The 25,505-nt window shown below is 39.8% G+C and overlaps 2 protein-coding genes, 1 long non-coding RNA gene and 1 other non-coding gene across 4 annotated transcripts; 1 reads left to right on the top strand and 3 right to left on the bottom strand.

Annotated features, from left to right (window-relative positions):
• Positions 1-285: 285 nt before the first annotated feature.
• Positions 286-2,806, top strand: LOC122643839 (G-type lectin S-receptor-like serine/threonine-protein kinase LECRK2). The gene has a single exon (XM_043837413.1). It carries the CDS (start codon positions 286-288, stop codon positions 2,740-2,742), a length of 2,457 nt encoding a protein of 818 aa, XP_043693348.1. The 3' UTR covers positions 2,743-2,806.
• Positions 2,807-3,498: 692 nt separating this feature from the next.
• On the bottom strand, positions 3,499-18,660 carry LOC122643911 (nuclear poly(A) polymerase 1-like). The gene is made up of 12 exons (XM_043837483.1): positions 18,485-18,660; positions 18,301-18,378; positions 18,092-18,199; positions 10,099-10,161; positions 9,822-9,983; positions 6,995-7,108; positions 6,849-6,911; positions 6,398-6,727; positions 5,881-6,045; positions 4,822-5,796; positions 3,899-3,975; positions 3,499-3,789 (listed from the first exon to the last, which is right to left on the bottom strand). Exons 1-12 carry the CDS (start codon positions 18,587-18,589, stop codon positions 3,744-3,746), a joined length of 2,286 nt encoding a protein of 761 aa, XP_043693418.1. The 5' UTR covers positions 18,590-18,660; the 3' UTR covers positions 3,499-3,743.
• A 142-nt stretch (positions 18,661-18,802) lies between these two features.
• On the bottom strand, positions 18,803-19,297 carry LOC122642946. The gene is made up of 2 exons (XR_006330133.1): positions 19,267-19,297; positions 18,803-19,158 (listed from the first exon to the last, which is right to left on the bottom strand). It is a non-coding gene; the product is annotated as an uncharacterized LOC122642946 (long non-coding RNA).
• A 3,673-nt stretch (positions 19,298-22,970) lies between these two features.
• Positions 22,971-23,044, bottom strand: TRNAN-GUU. The gene has a single exon. It is a non-coding gene; the product is annotated as a tRNA-Asn (tRNA).
• Between the last annotated feature and the right edge of the window lie 2,461 nt (positions 23,045-25,505).

The following is a 25,505-nucleotide window of genomic DNA, read 5'->3' as shown; positions in this document are numbered from 1 at the left end:
TTTTCTTTTTTTCTTTTCCCTTTTCAGAGACACATGAGACACACACACACACACACGATGGCGTATCTCTCACTGCGTGAATCCTGATTGATTCATACTATGAACGACTAGGTGAATCCTTTTTGACCTTGAACGACGCATGTATTCCAATTTCCAATTCACACGCTAACGTATGATTCTGGCTTAATTACTTACATTTAAGCTCATACAAGCAATGGCTGAACCACTAATTGCTTCCCTTCTTCATGTTTCGCTTTTGCTAGTTTTAACCAAACACCTCATGCAATGGCTGACAATCTTGATCTTATTTTCTTCTTCTTCTTTCTTCTTCTTCTTCCTCATTACCCCTTTTCTGCGTTCGCTCAAATTTACAGTAATGTGAGCTTGGGCGAATCTCTCTCTGCTGGGGGTAGAAGTAGAACCACTTCATGGCTTTCTCCTTCAGGTGAATTTGCGTTTGGGTTCCAATCTATCAACAATACGGATGATGCCTTCTTGCTTGCCATCTGGTATGACAAAATACCTGACAAAACTATAATTTGGTATGCAAATGGAGATACACCAGCACCTAGAGGATCAAAACTTCAGTTTACCATTGATGGTAACCTCCAGCTCAATAACCCTCAAGGAGAAGAGATATGGAGGGCTCAATCCATTCTTGGTGTCGTCACCTATGCTGCAATGCTTGACACTGGTAACTTTGTGCTTGTGGATAGAAGAAACTCTGTTCATAGATGGGAGAGCTTCAAAAACCCAAGTGACACCATCCTCCCTTCCCAGATTTTAGAACCGGGTAGCATGCTTTCTTCTCGACAATCAACCAACTACTTCAGAGGAAGGTTCCAACTCCGCGTGCTTACTGATGGTAATCTCGTTCTGAATACTGTAGCATTACCAACCAACTACGCCTATGATGCTTATTATGCAAGCAACACTTCTGGTTCTGGTTATCGAGTTCTGTTCGATGAGAGTACAGCCATCATTTCTATTCAATGCCGTTATGGAATCACATCATGGGACCTCACAGTTGGGAGCATACCTTCGATCAAAACCCATTACCACAGAGCAACCATTGATTTTAATGGTGTTTTCACGCAATATGCTCGTCCAAAGATGACTTCCAGCAGCAATGGGAATGAAAGTTGGTCCATCGTCTGGTCTATTCCTGATGACATATGTTTTTTTAATAGTCAGGATGTGGGCGAAGGGATTTGCGGCTATAACAGCATTTGCAGGATTGTGCAAAATCGACCTGTTTGTGAATGTCCAACTAAATATACGTTTGTTGATCCAAATAATAAATTGAGTGGCTGCAAACCTGACTTCAATTTACAAGGATGCTACGATAATGGATCAGGACGATCCCCTGAGATTCTTTATAGAATGGAGGAGTTGCTTGACACAGATTGGCCTTCTTCAGGGGTCTATCAAAAGAGGGCACTTTATACTGAATCAGAATGCCAAAAGGCTTGCTTGTATGATTGTCAATGTGCAATTGCCAACTTCAGAGATGGGAACTGTTTGAAGAAGAGCCTACCAGTTAGAAATGGGAGACACAAGAGTGGTGTAAATGTGAAGGCTTTCCTCAAAGTCTCAGCTGGTAATAATACCTACAGAAATCCTAATCCTCCTTCGGTTCCAGTAGATGATAATCCTGGGTGTTCAAATCCTAATGTAGAGAAGAAAGATCGATGTTTGTTCAGTGTTGTTGCAGCTGTGCTATTAGGTAGCTCAATATTTTTCAATTTAATTTTTCTAGCTGCAATTTTTATGGTGGTCTTGATGTACCACAAGAAAGTAAAAGAAAAGGTACAAAAACCAAGTTCTTTTGAAACAAATCTACATTCTTTTACTTACAAAGACCTGGAGGAAGCTACAGATGGATTCAAGAATGAGCTGGGAAGGGGAGCTTTTGGTGTTGTCTATAAAGCGTTCTTAGGTTTGGATTCTAAACTTGTAGCTGTAAAAAAGCTTAACAAAGTGGTACAAGATGGAGATAAGGGGTTTAAGACTGAATTGAGAACGATTGGCCAGACCCATCATAAGAATCTGGTCAAATTGGTTGGATTCTGTGAGGAACAACAGCACAGGCTCTTGGTCTATGAGTTCATGAGCAATGGCAGTTTAGCAAGCTTCCTTTTTGGGACTTCAAGGCCAGATTGGAACCAACGAACCCAGATTGCATTTGGCATTGCAAGAGGGCTTACGTATTTGCATGAAGAGTGCAGTATCCAGATAATCCACTGCGATATAAAGCCTCAAAACATACTTCTGGACGACTGCTATACAGCAAGGATTTCTGACTTTGGATTGGCCAAGCTCTTGATGACTGATCAGAGTCGAACTAACACAGCCATTAGAGGGACCAAAGGCTATGTTGCTCCTGAGTGGTTCAGGCACATGCCTATCACAGTTAAGGTAGATGTGTACAGCTTTGGTGTCATGCTATTGGAGATCATTTGTTGTAGGAAATGTGTTGAACTGGAAATGGGTGGTGATGAGAGAGCAATTCTGACCGATTGGGCTTATGATTGCTATCGAGAAGGAAGGCTAGATGCTCTGGTGGAGAATGATATTGAAGCAATGAATAATATGGGAAGGCTAGAGAGGCTATTGAAGGTAGCAATTTGGTGCATTCAAGAAGAGCCATCACTGAGACCTACTATGAGGAAGGTTGTACTGATGCTAGAAGGAATTACTGAAGTTTCTGTGCCCCCACACCCTTATCTTTTCAGTTGTTGAAACTTAAAACAATTCTCTTTTTCTACATCCAATAGGTAATGTCTCACAACTCCTGTTTTCTTTTCTTCATAATTTATTTGTTGTGTGAGTTGGTAATTTAGATATCTATTTTTGTGAGTTTTAAATTTGTGTGCCAAGTAGAGGATGGAGGTTGAACATTTTGAGGCCTTGTTACAGTCTGGAAATGAGAAATATAATCCTTTTTTTTTTTTATTTCTTTCATTTCTGATGACAGACAACTTCATTGAAAGAATCAGGGGAAACTGTCCCCTTAATTAAGAACTAATGCATTTTTTATTTTTTTTTAATGTTGTATGCTTGAATCTCACAAATTCTCAAGAAATCCTTCAACATTGCTGGTTTGTTTGTCATTTAAGGTCTTCTAGTATATGCTCATCAAATAAGCTAAAGTCGAGGAGCGACTTAAAAATATGTAATGGGATCCCTGAATTTGATTAAGTAGTTTGGTGCTGTGCTTAATATGCGAGTTCATGTAGAGCCTTGTTTACTTCCATTAGTTCCTCTTGAAAAGATCTAAAGACAGGATGAACAATGAAACTAATGGAAATTAACACGGAAGAAACAACGAAAGCAAAAGAGATGAGCAGAGTTCCTTACGATGGAGGCTCTCCTTGGCAAAGGGTAGGGCTTTGGTCAACCTTTCAAAAATGACTAGTGCCCATAACCATATTGGGCCCCCATTAGGCACAAAACCACCTTGCCTTGAAAATAAAATTCACAACATGAACAGCTGCTATGTGCCTAAATTTACAAAGCATAGTTTTTGCAGCGAGTAAGCACACATTACAACAGATTTGAATTACCACTCAATCATCCATTATGCACCAACTTGCTTTTGTAAGTTTAATATTACATCATCAATCTACAGCATCCGTACCGACCCCTGCAATTTAATTCAGCAAGAGAATCCTCCACATGCGTGTTGTGGTGGAGAAATAGAACTTGGGAATTCCCCAGCTTTCACTTCACTCACAATGTCTTCACGAGCTTTTAGCCGTAGCATTCGCCGTAGAAGTCAAGCTCAACCTGCAAACAAATACATAAACCAACCAAAGGAATCATGGAATATCTAATGAGAAATGGCTTAATCATTTCTGGAATCCACATTGCAGAGACAACTAAATAACTGGAGTACCTGATGAGAGGCTTTCGCTGCGTCATCGATGTAGAAGTAGGCAATGTATTAAAAAATGGACTGGCCAACGCAGCAGGCTTCGCAGGGTTGGGGTGGGGGAAGAAAACAAAAACCAAAGCCATCAGCATTCCTGCTCTTCAACCAGATCAAAACACATTTCAACTGTTTCTAAATTTATTGTGTTGTGTGTCCTTTTGCTGGTCAAGTGTTGCACTGATGGCCAAGTGAAACGCCACTTTCAGCTCATCCTGATAGCCCTAGTCACAATTGTCTCACTAAGTGTTGCCCAGATGGTCAATTAGACACTAAATGTTCTGTAGCCAAGTAAAAATACCACATTATACTGTATTTATTGCTTTGTTGGTTATATAATTTTGAGTCTCTTTTTAACAAAATGACATCTTCCACTTGTTTAGGAAACTGCTCATGAAAAGATTTCATCTCTTATCAGAAGGCAATCCCTTTCTATGACTCTCTTTCCCTCAATGCCAACACGTTCCATCCTCTTTGGGAAAAACTCTACTAACCCATCACCCATTCACGCTGTGTCTGTATCTCCTCAGACCAACAATCCCACCCACAAGCTCTTCTTTGTACATGGGCCTTAATATTAATAACAAAAATGGAGGGGAAAAAGGATGAGAGAAAGGGCTCAGGCACGCAATTATTTGACACTCCCAAGCTCTGATGGTGACATACTTCAGAAAACAGGCAACTGGCATCTCCTTTCTTTTCTTTTTTTTTTCAAAATTGAGCTTCAACCAGGGAAAAGAGTAAGATGCAGATCCATCTCTTGTTTGTCTTGTGTATTTTCTACAGCCCAGTGCTGGAAATTCTTTAATCATAGCCAACTGGTCATAATATCATGATTCAATTAGAGATCTACAAGTATAGGGGAAAAAGGACAAGTCAGGAAAACAGACCTCAAGTTCCTCTAAGCTTCCCTTCTGGAAAGAGCTTGTTGTTGAACCTACTTCATTCACTGCTACTGCTGCCTTTGTTGTTAAAGACTCAGCAATGCTGCCCTTTGTACCCCCTCCAAGAGTGTTCGCTCCATCCATCGAACTAAATTCATCTTCATGCTCATCAAGCACTTCTGGAAGACCCGGGTGGGCAACTGCTGGACCAGAAATGTTCTCAATGGCAAGCTTCTCTGCCTCTTTAGGGCATGATAAACCACCACTAGATAAGGGTCTCACAGGTGGGCGGCGTCCTACAGATCCCTCAGCTTCGCTTCCATTATGAGAAGGTATTGGAGTAACACATACTGCATTTAATGAATTGCAGCATGAATCAGCTTCAAGTCGTTCGTGTCTTCCTCCCTCTGGAGTGTCTGCATCCATGCAGCTTCCTATGGAGCATGAAGTAGTAGTAGTGGCAGCAGAAGGCTTAACAGAGTGAGGGCTATGACATCCAGACACCTCAACTTCTCTCCCACTCGCAGAAGTAATCGTAGACGAACACTTTGCATTTCTTGGGCTATTATCATCATCCAATTTTCTCTTCTTGTCATCTACTGCATCCACAGCACCTGCTGTGCTTTCACATGATTTGTCAGCAGAATCAGATTTCGATTTCTTGACAAACCTACCCTCCCTCATTACTTTCATAGGGCGGGAAGGCCGAACTCCACCAGGAAACACAAAAAGAGGAATGTTCCTGTGCCTTATATGAGATACATGGATCTCCATTCCTGGTTTCCATAATGCATACATGCCAACAGAGTGTTTGAATTCCTCTACAGTTGCCCTTATATCAAATTGTTTGCCTTCACTTGCAGGAATACCTTGTTTCCGTTGTAGGCCCATGAAGTAACAACAATGGAATGGCCTGGATTTGTCTGAAAAATCCCTTGGGTGCGGGTGGCATTGAAGCATACCAAATGTGTGTCTCTCAATCTGAAGTAAAAATAAACAGAAAAAAATCAGAACAGAAACATAAGAAAAGGAGAAGAAAATGAAATGGTAAGTTAAGTCTTTTACCTTCAAAGTAAGCTGGCGAAGTCGAGATTCTACCCAACCTTTCCATTTTCTCAGGTCATCATCATTTTCAGCAGCGATATCAATCTGCAAATAATTTTTATACACTTCGAAGAAAGGGTAAGGCTCAAAGAGAGTATTCCAGTCAGCCTTGCTTTGCTCCATGGCCTGCAGAAATAATAACCAAGTATGGTCAGCTCTTGGATGGCCATGCTAGAATAATTCATGTTGAGGCATACAGAAACCTCTCGACATTGATAATTATATTATTAAGACTTTAGCATGACTTAACAGACATCCCTGTATTGTCTAATACAAATCATCCAAGTCAAGTGCCATTGTATTTCTCGTCATTTACGACCCTCAATAAGGATAGGTGCCGAGAACTTGAAACAGACCATGCAATAATTAGAATAATTGGTGGGAAACAAAGTATAAACTAAATGGCAGATAAAATCATGAAACAAATTACTACCACAAAGTAGCTAGGAAGATTTACGATTTAACACTTAATGCACACCTCACAAATTTCATTTCCCCTCTGGAACTCCTCTGTCATTACACGCAACGTACTTGATGAGACATTATAGCTAGAGTTCATGCCAGGGTAAGCAGGAGTAATTATGGGCATCATATGAAGTCTGTCTCGGGGATACTTTCTTGGATCCCAAACAGGTAGTCCCAGCGAACCTTCGTCAATGGCACATAGCATGACAGGATTTGGCCATCGCCATTGGGTATACACCCGGAAGAACCGAGATACCAACATACTTGGTAGTGCATTTGGGTATAGCTGGCAGATTCGAGCAACCAGTAATGCCCAGTTTATACCACCAAGAAACCCAGCAACCTGGTCATCACAGACATAAAAATTAAAAAGAGTATGACATAACATAAACACCTAACCAATGAGAGAGAAAAGGAAAAAGTACAGTATAACCCTGTCTAATTATAAAAAGAAACTGCCTCACATTTGAATAAACACCCCGTCTTTTTGCCCAAAACCTCATGCATCTCAAAGTTGTACGGAAATTCTACATCAGACACCAAAACAAATAAGAGAACAAGTTGATATCAACATAATCATACAAGTAAAATTAGAAAGCACTTGCAAAACCTGAATATTTGGCACTAAACGTAAAATTTGATCAGTAACTCTGCATCCATTGAGACTACGAACTGTCTGCTCATCTGCATTCTGCAATATCAGATCTTGTGAAATATCCAAGTCCTGCAACAGAAGAACATTTTGAGTAACAGATTTAACAAATTCACTTCCAACACAGATCTACAAGATGGTCATTCTTCAGATGGATGGGACTTGGGATGATGAGGAGTGGGTGAAGAGTAGCACTAAAGATTTGTATCAAACATATCCACTCATCCAATAGAAAGAACATTAGGTGACAAGAAAAGGAAATACCACCCCAGGTTACACAAAGGCCAAATCAAGAAGCTCCACTAGAAAAGCCCTAGCAGCACACTCAGAATATAGCAAAAAGGAATGTTTCTCTGTAAGTTGAAGGACCTGGCATAATGGCCCCCATTTTCAGTCCACCATATAATTGAGAGAGAAAGAGAGTTTTGGTCCGTAAAATTGAGTAAAAATCTAAGTAGGATCGTAATCCAGAGAAACCAAAGAAACAGAACAAAATCTTTCCTCAATGTCAAGAGAGAAAGGATAAAACCATTAATCCTATTGTTTGATTTTTTTCCCCTTCAGCTCACCAGGGCCTTTCTCAGGACTTAGATTTCCATATGGAGTCATGGGAATGAGTTGGAAGCCAGGCCTCTTCTTGATCTTCCTAGAGATAAAAAGATCTGGTCCTTGACCATGATTGTAGTTACTCATCAAAATCTTAATTGAACTCCGTCCAAGAGAATTGCATGCATGTATTTCTTTTCTTAACAACAAAAAAAAAAACACCAAGGAAATTCAATTCTTCAGGTGAGAAACAGCCCACAAGAAGACAAGAAGATGAATACTACCAAAATGCTTCATTAATGGTTTACCTTCTCCGCAATGTCTCTCATTTGTAATAGGCATAAGAGACGGTCAACCAATTGTTTGTCAAATGGGACTTCGTTAGGAAACTTAGATCTATTTCTTGAATATATTTTGATTATGCTGGTGTTAAAAGAGGACATCACGAATGTCAAACGAAGTTTATAGCCTCATTCAAGATTAAGATAACTGCTAACGGCAGCATGTCTCAGTTAATATTTGGGCTATTAGCGCAGAGCACAACTCAAAGATCACACAAAGGTACTTGTCACAATGTGCTGTATCGACAAGACAAAAGCTGCAGGACCACTGTCAGTGATACACCAATTAGGGAGCCAAACTTGGGCTTTTTCAGTGGAACTCCAGGTTTAAAAAACACGGAATCAGGATCTGGATGGTTCCGGCTGATTCTGATCCAGATTGGCCAGGATCGGCCAAAATCAGACAAATTGGGATTGGTCATAGATTTGGCCATCACATCGGCATTAAAACAAAAACAAAAACAAAAACAAAATGGACGGAAGACTTTCCAGAGTTGGAATCGGCCTTTTCAGGGGAATTCAAGGTTTAAAAAATACAGAATTGGGATCCGAACAGTTCCGGCTGATTCTGATCTGGATTGGCCTGTATCAGCCAAAATCGGACAAATTGGGATTGGTCATAGAATTGGCTGTCAGATCAGCATTTTAAAAAAACCAAAAACAAAATGGACGGAAGACTTTCGAGAGTGGGAATCTTCTCTCACCCCCTCCCACACCCCTATTCCTGTCCCTTTGCCGCAGCTATGCCCTCTGCCCAGTGCCCCTTCCCCTCCCGCTCCCACTGCAACATCCCCATCCATGCTTTTTCTTCTCCTCCTCCCTCCTCTGGCTGGATTCTGTTCCCCTTCTCTCTTTTTTCACATGATGAGGACACATGTCCATCATGCTACTGCCTGTTGGGCCCGTGATAATCATGTTTGGCAAATGGGTTTTTAAATGGAGTCAGTTGGATTGACCGAATTGGCCGATCCAGATCGGATCGTTCCCTTTCCCTAGATAACTAACCCTTGATATACCATACCATACATAAAAAAAAAAAAAAAACAATCAGATTAGACCATCCAAATGAACTAATAATTCTTTATAATGGAGCCCTCTGACAACAGTTAGGATCAAAATATGCATGCCGAAGTAACAAAGATCACCCAAGAAGAACCAACTTTTTCCGCTATGGACCTTCAGAGATTACAAAAAAATGCACATTTTGAACCCAAAGGCTATTTTACATTTGTAATAAACTGTCAAGCTCAAGCAGATACTAAAACTCTACACATTCCCAAGGGAAACAATCAATAGATATGTCAATGACTACAGTACAAACTCCTTAATTTCAAGAATTCTCCCAGCAATGGAGGATAATAAAAATAATCACCACTTGATAAACCCAAATGCTGTTGTTCATCTGTATAAATTTATCAAACTAAGGTTCTTCAGACCACCAAAGGAAAGCATCCACTTAGTCATTCACTGCAGCATGAACTCCACAATTAAACAAATTATCTCACATATAATGAATACTACAAATAATCACTGCTTAGGCTGTGTTTATTTCACCGTACCATATTTTACTGGGTTTGTTAAGAACCAATACAAAATTGTACAAGGATTAGAAAAGGGGAAAATGTTGCAATATAAAAAGTTGAAAAACAACATTCATTTCAAAATTCAAGATGATGTTTTACCAAAATAGTGATAGTATCTTGACTATTGGTACTCTTAGCACCCATACGTGGATTATTTCACTCACTCAATCATGTTCAAATATGCTTATTAGTCATGTCCAATGAAAGAGATGCCAAATGACAAAAAAATTAAATAAAATTTATCAACAATTATTATTTTACCGTAAAATATTTTATAATGAAACAAATGCAGCCTTAGGAAATTGTGAAATTTACCTCGGGAATGACCCAAAGTGAGAGCTTTGCATAAAGAAGGTCTATAGAAACCCCGATAAATTTGAACTTCATCACGGGGACATGAGCATCAGGCACAGGGTGCAATTCTGTTACTTCAGGCATCTCAGCCAGCATCTTATGAAGTTCAATGAAGAAATCCTCCTGCACTTCAATTCTAAAGAGTAAATAAGCCCATAAAAGAAAAAAGAAGAAGAAAAATTCGGTGCATACTTCAAATCAAATCAATACATCAACATGAGCCAAGAGCTGATCTCACTTCTCTTGTTGCATGTCTTGGACCCACACACAGTGTGTCTATATCTGCACCAGGGCCATGCACCTAAATTCATAGACAGAGAGTTCACTATGATAAGAAATACCAAATGACCAAATATAAATGTCAAAAGAGAAAAGCATTACAGCAATGAGATTGTTTCTTATTACAAATGATTTTCAGTATCACATCAAACTACATATAAACCATCACACAAGTTGCACATAAGAAAGCAAACTCCTGATCAAGTCAATGCCAGTTTGTCTCGTGTAACATTAACTGAGCTAACCACCAATGCAAAGCCTTACAGAACCCATAATAAGTTGCATCATATTGTCAAAAACATGATACAGAGACAGAAGCAACTGCATGTGTTCCCAAAATTGTAACTTATTACTTTCATCCAATCCTATTTGGGGTGCATAAGCGCTAATTATATTGGCATCCTCTTTCTCCAACACAAAGCTTGATGGATATGTTCAGAACTAGAATATCAGAACCAGACTTGGGAAAGCTTGAATGATCGAATGTGATCACCCAGGCACCTTTATTTATAATGTTTAACAATAAGATAACAGGACTAAAATACCCCTGCCATAGCCGACTTAGCTAGGCAGTAATAAAACAGACTTAAAACATAAAATAAACTCCCCAAAAGACCAGAATACCCCCCACGGTATTCTGGTTTACATTATTCAACACTCCCCCTCAAGTTGGAGCAAAGATGTCGATCATGCCCAACTTGACTAGATTAGGATGAAATAACTTTCCAGGCAGTCCCTTGGTGAAGATATCAGCAAGCTGATCCGAAGAAGTCACAAAGGGAATACAAATCTGCCCATCTTCTAATTTCTCCTTGATAAAATGCCTATCCACCTCAACATGCTTGGTACGGTCATGATGTACCGGGCTGTGTGCTATGCTGATTGCAGCCTTGTTATCACAGTACAACATCATAGGAAGGCGAATAGGAATACCCAGATCTTGTAGCAGCCCTTTAAGCCAGAGTAACTCACAAATTCCTTGTGCCATAGCTCGAAATTCAGCTTCAACACTAGAACGAGCAACTACATTTTGTTTCTTGCTACGCCACATGACAAGATTTTCACCTACAAAGGAGCAATACCCAGAAATAGACTCCCGATCTGCAGAACCAGCCCAATCAGCATCGGTGTATGCTTCTATCCGTAGGTGACCATGTGAAGACAAAATGATGCCTTTTCCAGGAGCCGACTTCAAATAGTGTAGAATACGAAGAATAGCCTCCATATGAGAAGCGTAGGGATCATGCATAAATTGACTCACTGCACTCACAACAACAGCAACGTCTGGACGAGTGTGTGAAAGGTAGATCAACTTCCCTACAAGTCTTTGATACCGGCCTTTATCAACAGACTTACCATCATTTTCCTTGAGCTGAACAGTAGGATCCATAGGAGTATCCGAAGGGTGGCAACCTAGCAAACCTGTTTCAGCCAACAAGTCTAGGACATACTTTCTTTGGGAGAGAAATATGCCTTTTGAAGATCTGGTCACTTCAATCCCAAGAAAGTATCTTAATTTACCTAGATCTTTAATCTCAAATTCCTGGCCAAGGAAGGTCTTCAACTGTCTGATCTCATCACCATCATTGCCAGTAACTACTATGTCATCAACGTAGACTATAAGAACAGTGAGTTTCTCACCAACCCTCTTAATAAAGAGTGTGTGATCAGCATTACTCTGCTTATAGCCCACAAAAATCATTGCTTTGTGGAATCGACCAAACAAAGCCCAGGGTGACTGTTTCAGCCCATACAATGCACGCTTCAGCCTGCACACTTCTCCTTTATTTCTATCACAAGAAAAACCAGGTGGAATGTCCATGTATACCTCTTCCTCCAGTGCCCCATTTAGGAAGGCATTTTTAACATCTAGCTGTTGCAAATCCCAACCAAGGTTAACTGCACATGACAACAATACCCGAACTATATTCAACTTTGCAACAGGTGCAAAGGTCTCCTGGTAATCAATGCTGTATGTCTAAGTAAAACCCTTGGCCACGAGTCATGCCTTATATCTATCCACGGTGCCATCCACCTTCTGTTTCACCACAAACACCCACTTACATCCAACGGTTTTCTTCCCAGGTGGAAGAACCACAAGCTCCCATGTGTTATTTTTCTTCAAAGCCTCCATTTCTTCCATCATGACTGCCTTCCACTTTCCATCTGATAGAGCTTCCTGCCAATTATTAGGAACACGAACAGAAGAAAGGGAAGAAATAAAAGCACGAAATGATGGGGAAAGGGAGTCATAAGAAACAACATGAGATATAGGATGCTGAGTGCAAGTCCTGACACCTTTGCGAAGGGCAATAGGCAACTCAGGAGAAGAAATATTACCGGGTGGAGAGGCAGGTTCTGGATCCAGGTTTGGTAATTGGATGGGTACGGGAGCAACGGTTGATTGAACCTGCTTATGTTTCCTTCCATAGGTCTTTATATTGCTAGGATCAATCTTCCTCTGAAATTCACTAATGGTCCTCTGGACAGGAGTCTGGGCTGGAGTGGGCTGGACAGGAGTCTGGGCTAGAGTGGGCTGCTCCCCTTGTACAGGAGTGGGTTGCTCCCCCTGTACAGGAACCTCTCCCTCTGACTCGGGGGGAGGAGTAGGCTGAACAGACTCAAGATAAACAGGCTGGAGAGGAGGTGGAGAGTCTACAGTCAACACATCTTCGCTAACACTCTCCCCCTGAAGAGGTGGGGACATATAGTAGGAGACATGCTCATGAAACACGACATCCATGCTGACAAAAGTCCGGCAGGATGGAGGGTGATAGCACTTATACCCCTTCTGGGTAGCTAAGTACCCTAAGAAAATGCACCGAAGACTACGGGGATCAAATTTGCCCGGGGACCTGGTATCCCTGGCATAGCAAACGCAGCTAAACACTTTGGGTGGAACAACAAAGGAGGAAGAGCCAAGTAATAGCTCAACAGGGGGTCGAGAGTTGAGGACCCTACTAGGCAGCCTATTAATTAAATAGGCAGCAGTGAGGACAGAATCCCCCCAATAAATAAAAGGGACATTCCGGGCAAACAAAAGGGCACGAGCTACCTCTAAGAGGTGGCGGCTCTTTCTCTCAACCACACCATTTTGGGCTGGAGTATCAACACAGCTGGTCTGATGGAGGATCCCATGGGCAGCCAGGTATTTTTGGAACTGACCTTCCATATACTCTCGCCCATTAACACTCCTTAAAATTTGAATAGTGGACTGAAATTGAGTTTTAACCAGCTGGTGAAAGTGCTGAAAATATGAGAAAACCTCACTTTTATTGTGCATAAGATAGACCCAAGTAAACCTAGAATGGCAATCAATAAAGGTGACATACCACCGATGACCCGAAAGTGAAACTTTTCCACTAGGACCCCACACATCAGAATGAACAACATGAAATAAAGAAGATGATCTTTTATTAGAAATGGGATAATTTGAACGTGTCTGTTTGGCCATGACACAAGGCTCACAAAAAAAGTCTTCTTTATTACAAGATTTACCTAATGCTGGAAATAAAATAGATAAGGTACCTAAAGGTGGATGTCCTAGTCTAGAGTGTCATATGTGTAATTCAGAAGAGAAAGATGCTGGGGAACAAAGTCTAGAAGGTATAGCCTGTGTAGATGCAGGATCTCCATCAAGCAGGTACAATCCGCCATGCACTTTACCCAATCCAATCGTCTTCCCCGAGTCCAGTTCCTGAAAAACACAATGAGTAGGAAAGAAAATCACTTTACAGTTTAAAGCTTTGGTGATACTGCTAATGGAGAGAAGATTAGTGGTGAACTTGGGTATATGTAACACAGAAGATAATGTCAGAGAAGGGGAACAGCCAATGGATCCCTTCCCAGAGATGGAGGAGAGGGACCCATCAGCAATTTTCACTTTGTCCTTACCAGAAGCAGGAAAGTATGTGTTAAAAAGATTGGAGGAACCCGTCATGTGATCAGTAGCTCCAGAGTCTATAATCCAAGGAGTGGAAACTACTGATGTACAATGACCAGCAAAGGAAATACCTGTACGGACAAAGAAGGAACCTAAATTGGCAGCAGATGTAGTGGGGGCAGTAGATGTGTGCAACAGACGGCAGAGAGCTTGAAGTTCGTCCCGGGAAAAACCGATGTCAGTAGTGGGAGCTGGAGCTACACTTTCAGTGTGATTGGCCTTGTTTTTAGATTTGGCATGACCATGTTTGCTCTCAAAATCTGCAGGCTTCCCATGAAGTTTCCAACACTGAGCCTTAGTGTGATATGGTTTGTGGCAATGATCACACTTCACAGGCTCTTTAGTAGTAGCAGTAGCAGCAACATTATCAGTAGAAGTGTTAGTAGTGATGGAACCAGCAGTCTGTAAAGCTGACCTGTCAACCTTGGGAGTAATCATCATAGCAGCCCTCCTTGTCTCTTCACTGTGTACATATGAAAAGGTTTCCTCCAAAGAAGGGAAAGGAACCCGACCAAGAACCTGTACCCGAATAGGGTCATAATCCTCATTAAGTCCAGCCAGAAAGTCATATACCCGAAACTGATCTACATAGGTATGGTAGGCGTAATATCTGCAGCGATGGTGGGCTGGAATCGAGCATAGTGATCCGAGTTGCTGCCATAAGCACTTGAGGGCAGCATAGTACTTAGTGACTGTCATCTCCTTCTGAGTAGTGTTTTGAAGAGTTTTCCTGATCTCATAAACCTGAGCACCACTCCCTGAACGACCACAAGTACCCTTGACAGCAGTCTATATCTGAGTAGCAGTGTCAAGGAGAAGGTACTGACTAGAGAGGTCAGTGGTCATGGAATTTAGAACAAAAGACATCACCACTGCATCATTGGCAGCCCATTTAGTGCGGGCAGCCCCTTCTTCAGTGGGTTGTTTGGTGGTACCAATAAGGTGGCCAGTGAGTCCCCTGCTAGCCACAGTCAGGGATAATGATCTGGCCCAAATCAGATAATTGGTACCATCGAGTTTGATGACAGCAGCATAGGGCAGGAAATCATTCCTGGTCTGATCTCTTCCAGAAGCAGCCAAAGTAACCTCTGAGTCACCCATAAGTCAGCAAGGCAGATTTCGATCCTTGAGAAAAAAAACTGATTTTTCCAAAATTCTGCAGAAATCAATCTTGAATTGGACAGAAAACAGAAGCAGTAATTTGGTGTAGAAACAGGGTCGATTGCAGCAATGTAATCAGGGAATAATCCCTCAAAAAATCTTCCCAAACAGCAGCCTAGAAGAACCAAATCGATAAGGTGTCAGGGTTTTTCAAAACCCTGACAGTTGAGATCGATAAGAAGGGGAAATAGATTGCAGCTTTGAGGTCTTCAATCAATGAAAATTCAGATAGGATAGATGCTGTCTGTAGGCCTGCAGTGATGCTCCGAAAAAAAACACAATCGATCTCCCAACTGTTATGAGATCAATTTTCACAAGAGTTGAAGCAATCCTGAATCGCAGAGATGGAAAATTGCAGCAGCTATTGATCTGAAATTAGGTTTTAAAATTGAGGTGGGATGGAGGGCAGCACTCGAACCATAGTTGGATCACCTCATGGGTGCTGCCCTTGAAGGGTTGAGGGGACCAAAGAAAGAGGAAGAAGAGAGAGAGAAGAAATCGATGAAGGGGATAGAATAGGGGAATCGATGGAAGGGGGGAAGGGTTTTGGAAATCGAGAAGGGCTTCAAACCCTAGCTTTGATACCATGTTCAGAACTAGAATATCAGAACCAGAATTGGGAAAGCTTGAATGATTGAATGTGATCACCCAGGCACCTTTATTTATAATGTTTAACAATAAGATTACAGGACTAAAATACCCCTGCCATAGCCGACTTAGCTAGGCAGTAATAAAACAGACTTAAAACATAAAATAAACTCCCCAAAAGACCAGAATACCCCCCACGGTATTCTGGTTTACATTATTCAACAGGATATAATCCTATCTCCAAATCTTTTAACATCCCCCACATCATTCTTTAATCTTTATCCACTACCATGCCCACTCCACTTCTATTACTTTTATCCCCCATATACCAAAGTTTAAGTCATCCAACTCCTTAGCTTTTTTAACCTTCCATCTAGTCTCTTGAATACAAGCTATGTTAATCCTTCTTCTCCTCATAACACCTATAAATTCTAGACTCTTCCTAGTTAAAGATCAATTATTACAAGATGTTAATCTAATCCTACGCTTTTGGAATAACTTCTTTACCCGCACTCATCCTCGGTGCAAGAACCCTTGCCTACTTGTCATCGCATTTGCATGCCGACAGGGCGCGTCGCTTACAAGGGACACCTTAGCTAACCCTTGCTTGCTTTTCACTACACCCTGGTCATAGTGTAGCGTGTCGGTTATTCTGGCGGGGAATGCCCCAGCATAACGTTGATAATATAAATGGTAATATAAGAAAATACTCAGCTAAATATTAAAAATGAAATCTAAAAGTCAAAGCATGAAATCAAATCAGTATTATCTAAATTCATTAGACAAATCCCCAATTCCAACATAAATGTCCATAAACAAAACCATATTGCTGAAGACAACTAAAGAACATAAAGATCATAAACTCACAAAGGAAAATATTAAGAAATGCAACGACACTAGAAACAACATCAAACTTTAAAAAGTTAACTCCAGAACTCTATCCCTATCTAGTTGACATAGAAAGCGACTCTTCTTGCCAGTAATAGTTTATTGCTTTATGTTTTACTACCCTAGTGTTAGTATAATATGCACCTTCTATCCAAATAATGAATTTACGAAATAAGAACTCTGGGATTAATGACGGTCACCATAGTTTTAGGGGACTGCAGCCAAGGGGGAGGAAGAGGGGGCAGGGGAAGCTGAAAGTATGGAAGCATAAGCCCAAGAAACCAACCATGACAGTAAGCCTACAGTTGGTGATGCAGTTCAAAAGAACAAGAAGACCAGCAACAAACCAGGCCATCAAACTGGTCCTAGAATGGACTAATATGTTTAATTTTGAGTGTCGAATGGGTTATATGGTTCATGAGCTGACTATTTTTGGATTTTCTATCGCAATGGGCCAATCCTAAAAGCCCACATATTAGGGATTTAAGTCCCTATACGGGATTAAGTAGTTAGTTTTTATTTTGTTAAAGCTCCAGAATAGTATCTATTTTGAAGAAAACTTAAGTTGTAATAGGGATCATCCCATTTCCAACGATTTGAGAAACAATTTAGCCTTGAGCTTGGGAGTTCTGTGAGGGACAGAGCATGATTATGTGGATTCAAAACTGCTCTAATGTGAAATGCAGTAGAGAAATCTTGGTGGGATGCTAAGGCTAGAGTAGGTGGGATTCCTTCTCCACAGTTAGACAATGCCATATCTTTTAATCTAGCTACTGGATTTATTCAAAATTTTGGGGATTTTTTCGATTACTTGTCTCCTACACTCGACCAGAATTCAGAGAGATCTAATTCTCTGGTCAAGAGCCATTATATTTCAACCAAGCTTGTGTTGTTTGTGTCCTGTGATCCTACTTGTTGGGCAGAATCTGAAACCTATTTCTAGGTTAATCTGGATTCTATTAGTTGAAATGCCATCTACAAAAGGATATGTTCAGCTAGTGATATGAGGTAGCGTTTCAATCGATACAGTTCACTGGTCAAACTGAAACAGCGGTACGTTGGAAGCAGGTGAATATGATAAAAATTAAAAACAATCTCACCAAACTGATACGGTGGCTTACTGACAGCAGGAGCTCAACAATGTGCACCATTTTTGTCTCTCCAGCATGGCATTTGTACAGAAAGACATAAACACGTAAACCGAAAATTCAACTATCACATAAAAATTCAATGATTATTTTTAAAATCTTGGAAAACAATTTTCCTGCTTCCCCTGACCTCTTAACAATTCCTTCCAAACATGTTTTTGGTCTCACAAGCAGAAACCGCTGATTCAATTACAAACTCATAAAAGCAAAGATAATATCCATACCCCAAGCCGATATGAACCAAATGTGAATATTTTGGCATTCGCTTCCTGGACCAGCTGCTCATTGAAACCCTTAGCTCGGCTAACTGCTTTTATCCATTTCTTAACAATCTGTTCAAGTTTTCAATAATCAAGCAATATCAACAGCATTACAATCACAAAGATATAAAGACCACAACACCAAAAATTGACACATCAATGATCAAACCCACCTGGTCCAATCGCCCAAGCACTTCTTCCCTAGAGACAGCCTCTTCCTGACTTTCATACAAGCCAACATCCGCAAGGAACTGAATATACAAACTCTCAGCTAAGATTTACGGACCACATCACCAGTACTAAAAGTTAACAATAACAAGAGGATTGAAAGGAACATGGCTTCCATCAAATACCAACCTTATCAAGCTCGCGGGTCTTGATCACATCGAATTCAGTGGGACCACCCAAAGATATTGGTTCCGTAACACCAAGGTACTTCCCTTTAGATCCCGGGCTCCCCATTAAACCCTTTTGCTTACAAATTTTTTTGTGTTATTAATATATGTTTTTATTGGGGATGATTGATTAATGATGGCAGCCCAGGAATCTCCCCTTCTATTTCTAGTTTCAAGAGCGAAGGATTTTAGAGGGGGGGAGGGGAGGGGAGGGGAATGAATAATAAAAGCACAAACTAAAAAATGAAAAAAAAATAAAATAAATGTTAATTACACACTACTGAGTTCCGATGGTTCAAATATATCGGAAAATAATTCATTCAGTTCGAGCCAAGCCCGCCGCTACAACGATTCCACAACACATCAAACAAAGAAATGGAACAAACAAGCACAAAGAACCCCTTTTTCTTTTCTTTAATATGATATGCGATGATCATAGAAAGCAATACAACGCCATCGAAGCTTTCATCTCTCAAAAATAATAAACCCTAACCAGAGACAGACAATTGCATCCTCTACAATGGAAGAGCTCTTGAATCTTGCAGTTGTTGTGTCTCTCAAGCAGGCAAAACGCAGATTTCTCCTTCCGTTGACTTGCAGGGTAGTTCTTCGGCCATGGGATTATGCAAGTGTTTCCTAAAGAAGGTAAAAAAAGAAGAAATCCTAAAAATTAAGAAACTCAAACAATTAAAAAGAACACATTTACACACAGAAAATCAGAGAAGAAATGTCTAGGGTTCGTACCGTGAAAATTGCGACGAAATTTGGGTCTTTATACTTCTTACCTTCAATAATAATTGCAGATTACTCTGCAATAATCACGATTACCGAGACCACGAACCGAAGATGCGAAGAACGTCCGAGAAGACGATTAAATATTTCCTCTCCTGATTCCTGAATGGCTGAATCCGAGTTCGCCACAGGAAAGGAGAGATTATTTTATAGCTGCCTACTTATTCAACGTGGTGATCATTTCCACCGTTGGATAGGTTGACATACCTAGGCCGTTGGATAGATTGACATTCTGGTTATTTTTATCATCCGAGAATGCGAAATTGTCTTAGAATGTAAACCAAAGACAGCACTAATGAGTAGTCATGCTCATATAAATAAACATTAATGTCATCACCTTCATCCATGGGGAAAGAAAAAAAAAGTTGCAACATGGTTTGTATGTATTCCTCTGTGAATATACGATCTTGATACGGATTGATTGGAATTAGGTTATATCAGGGCGGATCGATTGTGAACAACTATTGGACAATTGGTTGGTGGTTTGCTAGTAGAGTGCATGCCCTAGGAGTTCTCAGGATCGACTCATGTTTCACGTTTGTGGTTTTGTGCCACCAAGCACCCCTCCCCTCCCATCTTATCCCATATTGGGCAACACTAATGGGGGCACAGGATAGAGAATCATACAGCAGGGGCAGGGGGTCAATTCAAAGGGAGGAAGAGAGAGAAAGAGAGAGACACAGTTGACGCTAGCTTGTGGTGCGCAGGTTTTTTTTCATTCATCTATTTGAAGTTATCTTTATATTTGGGAAGAATTTTCATATACTTTCGTGTAAACCGTGTATGTGAGAGGGTGGGAGTTTCAAGCCATTAATTAATGGATGGGGATTTATGATTTTTCCAACTCTTTGTGAGAGACCCTCTCACATACACGGCTGTGTAAGCCGTGTATGAAAACTTTCCCTTTTATATTTTATGTGTTTTCTATATCACACACAAAATTTACATAGACCTTGGCTTCGAGAAGATGTTTAAGTTTTAGGGCACTAGCTTGCGGTACGTGGGTGGCGTGTTACATCCTAACTTCTATATAATTTGCATGGACTCCACCACCACCACCATGGTATTTCAAAATCAATATGATGGTTCTGAAAAACCTAGACCGGGTCATGAAGGGTTCTTTTAAGTATGTTTATCAAGTCTATAACTCTATATAGATATTGAGTTTTTCTTTATCCAGGAATAATCTTTTCACCATTGACATCTAAAACCCTTTAATTGAGCTAAAGAAGAGTATTTGTGATCATGAACAATATAGGGTGGGAATTAATGATGAGTTCAAAATCCACTCATAAGGTTACATCACCAATGGAGAATGAGTTCTTCCTTTTTAACCTTTTTTACCGGTGAAGAAAAACTTTTGCCAAAAGGAAAAAAAACTACAAATCGTCAGTCTGATCAATAGAAACTTAGAATGGTTAGAACCCCAGGGAAGAGAGAGAGAGAGAGAGAGGAGCAATTGTTGACGAGAATGGATAAATAACCAATAAAAATCCTTTGTTGTGCCGCAGGATGTGTTGCAGTATGGCAGAAGATCCAGATTCCTAGACAACAATTTTTCTAAGAAAAGAAATGAAAACAAAGATTATGGAAAGGGATATGGGAGTATATGCCGTCAATATATATTTTCCTCTTACAATCTCTATTCTCATTAAATATATTGTTTTACTCCTCTCGATTGGTTTGGCATATAAGATGTCAATATAAGCAGGTACCGTGTAGATCACTCACGAAAATAGGTAAGTGCAAGCTTTGGTTAGGCAATTGAACTAAGGCCCAAGCCCATTGATCATGAACACTAGTAGCACTAAGGGTGTTAAAACCTAAATGAATCGGTAAAACCGTTTCGGCCCGGCCAGATTGAACCTGATCCAAACTGAACCGAGGCCTTAGTGGCTCGCCTTTGGTTTATGGGTTAGAACACAATTCGGTTTGTCTTGGTTCGGGCTAAACCGACGGGCCACCAATTGGCACATCCGATAGGACCGAACCCGAACCGAACCGAATTCTAAAACCAAACCCTAAAACCTCTACCTAGTCCTTACCCAAAACCAGCTTATACCCATGTTCCAAACCGAACCGAACTCGAGTCCAACCCAAACCGCAACCGAAAAGCCCTTCTTGGTTCAGTTTCGGTTTCCCTAAAATCTATACCAAAACCAAAAAACCGAACCGCCCGATTGACACCCTTAAGTAGCACTCTATACAGTGCTGTGCACATTCCTCACTAATGGGTTTATTGCCTTATCATCAATGAATTGGTCCATGGCACCAAGGTAGAATATGCAGAAGATAGAACGAAGATTAGAATGCAAGGCCTAAAGAATATGGATGGGTTAAGTTGAACCAGTAAAGATATAAGGTTCTGACCTACCTGATGGTCTATCCCGTGGGCTTATAAATGCCCAAGCTCGATTCCATCATGGGCCACTTGCAAAAACTCACTACCTCGGCCTACAACATCGTTGGGGCCCATTATGTAATGGGCCCTGCCTAATTGCCCATTCTCCCTACTGCCTAGCCATTAGTATTATAGCTACCATATGTTCTTGGGCACTTACATGAGCTTACCATTTTTTTTTTTTTTGGGAGGGGGTGTGTTTGGAATAGAAACTTTCTTTCCTTCATTATGAATATTTAAACCCTATTTGTTACCATGAACAATAGGATTTGGGAGTTAATGATGAATCCAATGTTCAATGATAAAGTCAGATCACCAGTGAAGAAGGATCCTTCCTTCACTATGGATGAAGGAAAATTTTGTTCTCTGTTAGTAAGGTTGGGAGAGAAATTTCTAAATGTGTCATAATCTTAAAACTAGTAGGGTAGGATTTTAGAGCCTTAATTTACTTCGGAGGTTCTCTTTCTCCAAAGTTATATTTTTAGAACAAGAAGCCTGCTTTGATGGCCGTTTAGATCTCCTTGGTGTGTTTCAACATTTTCTTTGTTATGTATTTGTAATCAAGATTGATTTATGTATTTTGATAAGTATGTTTTTCTAGATCTGGCTTTGTCCCTTCCCTTAATTTATAATTTTTTTTCCATGTTGATAAACAAATTTGAGTGCATGTTTAGCAGTTTAGGGTTCTAATAAATTTTTTACTAAGAAAAAAAGGGAGAAAGAACGCCACCTAATCGTGCCAAACATGCCGCCCCTGCACCTTGACACAAGGGCAGGCGAAATGACCGCCGCACTGCTGATCATTTTTGGGGTTCCAAGGGGTGTGACGGTCATTTCGTGCATACCTGTGCTAGAGTGCAAGGGCTGCATGCGCTGCACGACCAGTTGGCGTTCTCTTTCCTAAGAAAAAAATACTTTTTTTTTTACAACTCATTCTTATCTTATATTGAATGCTTGTTTTAATGGAAAAATACTCTAGATAAGAAAGTAGGCCTTATAAATGATTTTTTTTTATACACTAACACCATACCACACAAAATCAATAATTATCTAATCAAGATGGATTTTAGGTCTTAATAATAATACTAATAATAAATCCCCAAGGTAGCATTATCGCGTTGTTGGTCTCACATCGACTTCATCACTTTATTGTTCACGTGGTGGAGAAGGAGACGAAAAGGACAAAAACCTTTTTAGGATCCCCTAGAAGATTGAAAAGTTGTTAAAGACAAGTATTATTATTAATATTATTCATCGCTAGAAGGAGGGCTTGAACCTCCGACCTTGTGGTTAACAGCCACACGCTCTAACCAACTGAGCTATTCCAGCTTGTTGTTGTTGTTGGAAGAGTGGGGAGTAACAAGAGAAAGGCCCAAATTTGTTTGGGTAGGGAAAGGCCCATTAAATCTCAATAACACTATTTTTTTTTTTTTTTATAATTTATATTAATGTCTCAAGGGAAGATTATACTCGAAGTTAAAAGTCCAATTGGGTATAGAATTGTTCCCTATCAATCTCAATTTGAATCATCCCGAAATCTATCAAACTCGACCTGAGTTGGTCGGACTCGAGGTTAATCAGGATTGGTGTTGGACGATTCTGAGTCGAATAGATCGATTCTACGGGGTAAATGAATCGACATGATTTTAAATTAAACAAGAGAAGAAACCTTTTTTTTTTTTGTCAAAGTAATGGTTGGTGGTGGTGCATTACCAAAAGGAATATACCCATGAGCTTCTAAAAACAAAGTAAAGTCATGAGATGTGCTTCTTCAACCTCTCTCAGATCGACAACACATGCTTGGAATGTTTATAATGGTTATACCCTTTGTAACTATAATTTAGTAACTGATAAATATTCCCATAATTTAAAGAGGTGATGGCTACTTAAGAGGCTATTAGGAATTGTTCTTCCTTGAGGGAAGGAAGAAAAAAAAAAAGGCTATTGAAGATAAATCTTTAGAAAGAATGGTAGGAATATAGTCTACTAGACTATTGAAATCCTACAAATATATAAAGTAGGTCCTTGGAGGATCTATCATGAGATATGGAGGTAAGGAGGTTCTGGTCATGGAGGAGAGACCATTAGTGGAGTGATGCTTTTCATACAGAGACAATGACCCATACATGCAATTGGGTGGTTGTACACTTGTACTATTAAAAGGTTTCATGGGCCTGGGCTTTTTTGGTCTTTCAATCCATCTCAGCTTTAATCCTTCATATAAAAGGAGGATTTTGTAAGAGTTGATAGCTAGTATCATCATCTAAGTTAAGTTTAAGTAGGAAAATCTAACTTAGTTGTCATATGAATTGATGGATTTGGGTTCTTGTACCATTGACACATGTCATGCAAGGATTGGTACAATTTATGGTACCGGTCCATGTTGATTATCCCAAGGCCCAACATGGCTTTTGAGTGATAATTTTATTCTAGATTGAGTTTCTCTTAATCCATGGTGAAGAGATTCCATATCTTTATTGTCATTGGATGAGACACCTAACGGGCAAGGACAACTTGGTATAATAGGGGGAATAATTATAATCTTTGATTTCATTCACTGGATGAAGGAAAACTTTCTCCTTTTATCATCGACTCAAATTTTCACTTTTCATTTTTCGTTTTTAATAGTCCATTCAAATTCGTAAGAGTTTTATAATAATCTTGGGTTTGAACTTTTGTTTATGGACCGAGTATTCCTTTAGCAACGGTTAATGAGAATCCATTCATTGTGGGCTTTAGATACGTGTGGGAGGGTATCAAGAGGGTATTTTGGAGAACATAATAAAACCCTATAGGGGTTTGTGAACCTTAGGATGGTGTGGTGAACCTTCAAGGAAAACTTTGCTCTTTTGTTTATTACCTAAATAATATTACATCTTGAAATTCCAAAATCTAGAAGATCATGGTCAATTATGATTCTATGGGTATATATATATAAGATCATGACTTTTATTTTTTTTTTTTTTGTGAATGATCATGATCCTTTAATATTGTGGGTAGATATATAAAAATATTGAGAATGTTTCTCACAATATTAGTGTAAGAAAGAAGTATGTCACACCAGTGAGGCTTTGAATAATGGTATCATTCACATGAGTATAGTGTCAGTATGAGTCTCATGACACGTCATGTGAGAAAGCATATATTGGATTCTACACTCTAGACTCTGATACTTATGCTTCCTTTCCACATAAAGATATTAAAAAAAAAATTAAAAAAAAAAAATAACACTGCTAAGACTTCATATTTTATTGTTTTGACTTTCTTAATTTTCTTAAAAATTGACATATTTAGGCATGAATTGAAGATTATGAGATTGCTCAGAATTTTTTTGGGTCCTTTTTTCTAATCACCTAGCCTAATTTGAGGCTTCTTTAGCTGATGGATTGAAGCTCATCAGACTGATCATGGGTTTTGGGTTGTTTTAAGGACAACTTATCCAACAAAATGAAGCACATAGTTTGGATGGTAAGGTCAACCAAGAAACTGTCATTTCTTTATTATTTGTTTTTGTTTGTTAATGGACACTGAGCTATATATGTAGCTTTGGTTCTAACACTCACTACACTTTCTAAATTCTCTTTAAAATCAAAGAGAATCCAAGAGTAGTCGTTGTTTTCCCTCTTGGTTAGTTTATTATTTGTATAAATAATGAAGTGCTAACGGTTTAAGTACAGATTTCTCAAACATTCCAAAGATCCGCAGTTGCTGGAGATAGAGTTTGATAATGAGAGCTTTACATACAGAGAGGAAAGAGTGAGTGAACAAAATTTCTGTGCCTTTTTCACTT

Source organism: Telopea speciosissima, chromosome 10, assembly GCF_018873765.1.
Source record: "Telopea speciosissima isolate NSW1024214 ecotype Mountain lineage chromosome 10, Tspe_v1, whole genome shotgun sequence".
Lineage (NCBI taxonomy): Eukaryota > Viridiplantae > Streptophyta > Magnoliopsida > Proteales > Proteaceae > Telopea > Telopea speciosissima.
This window is presented reverse-complemented; position numbering and strand designations above follow the sequence as displayed.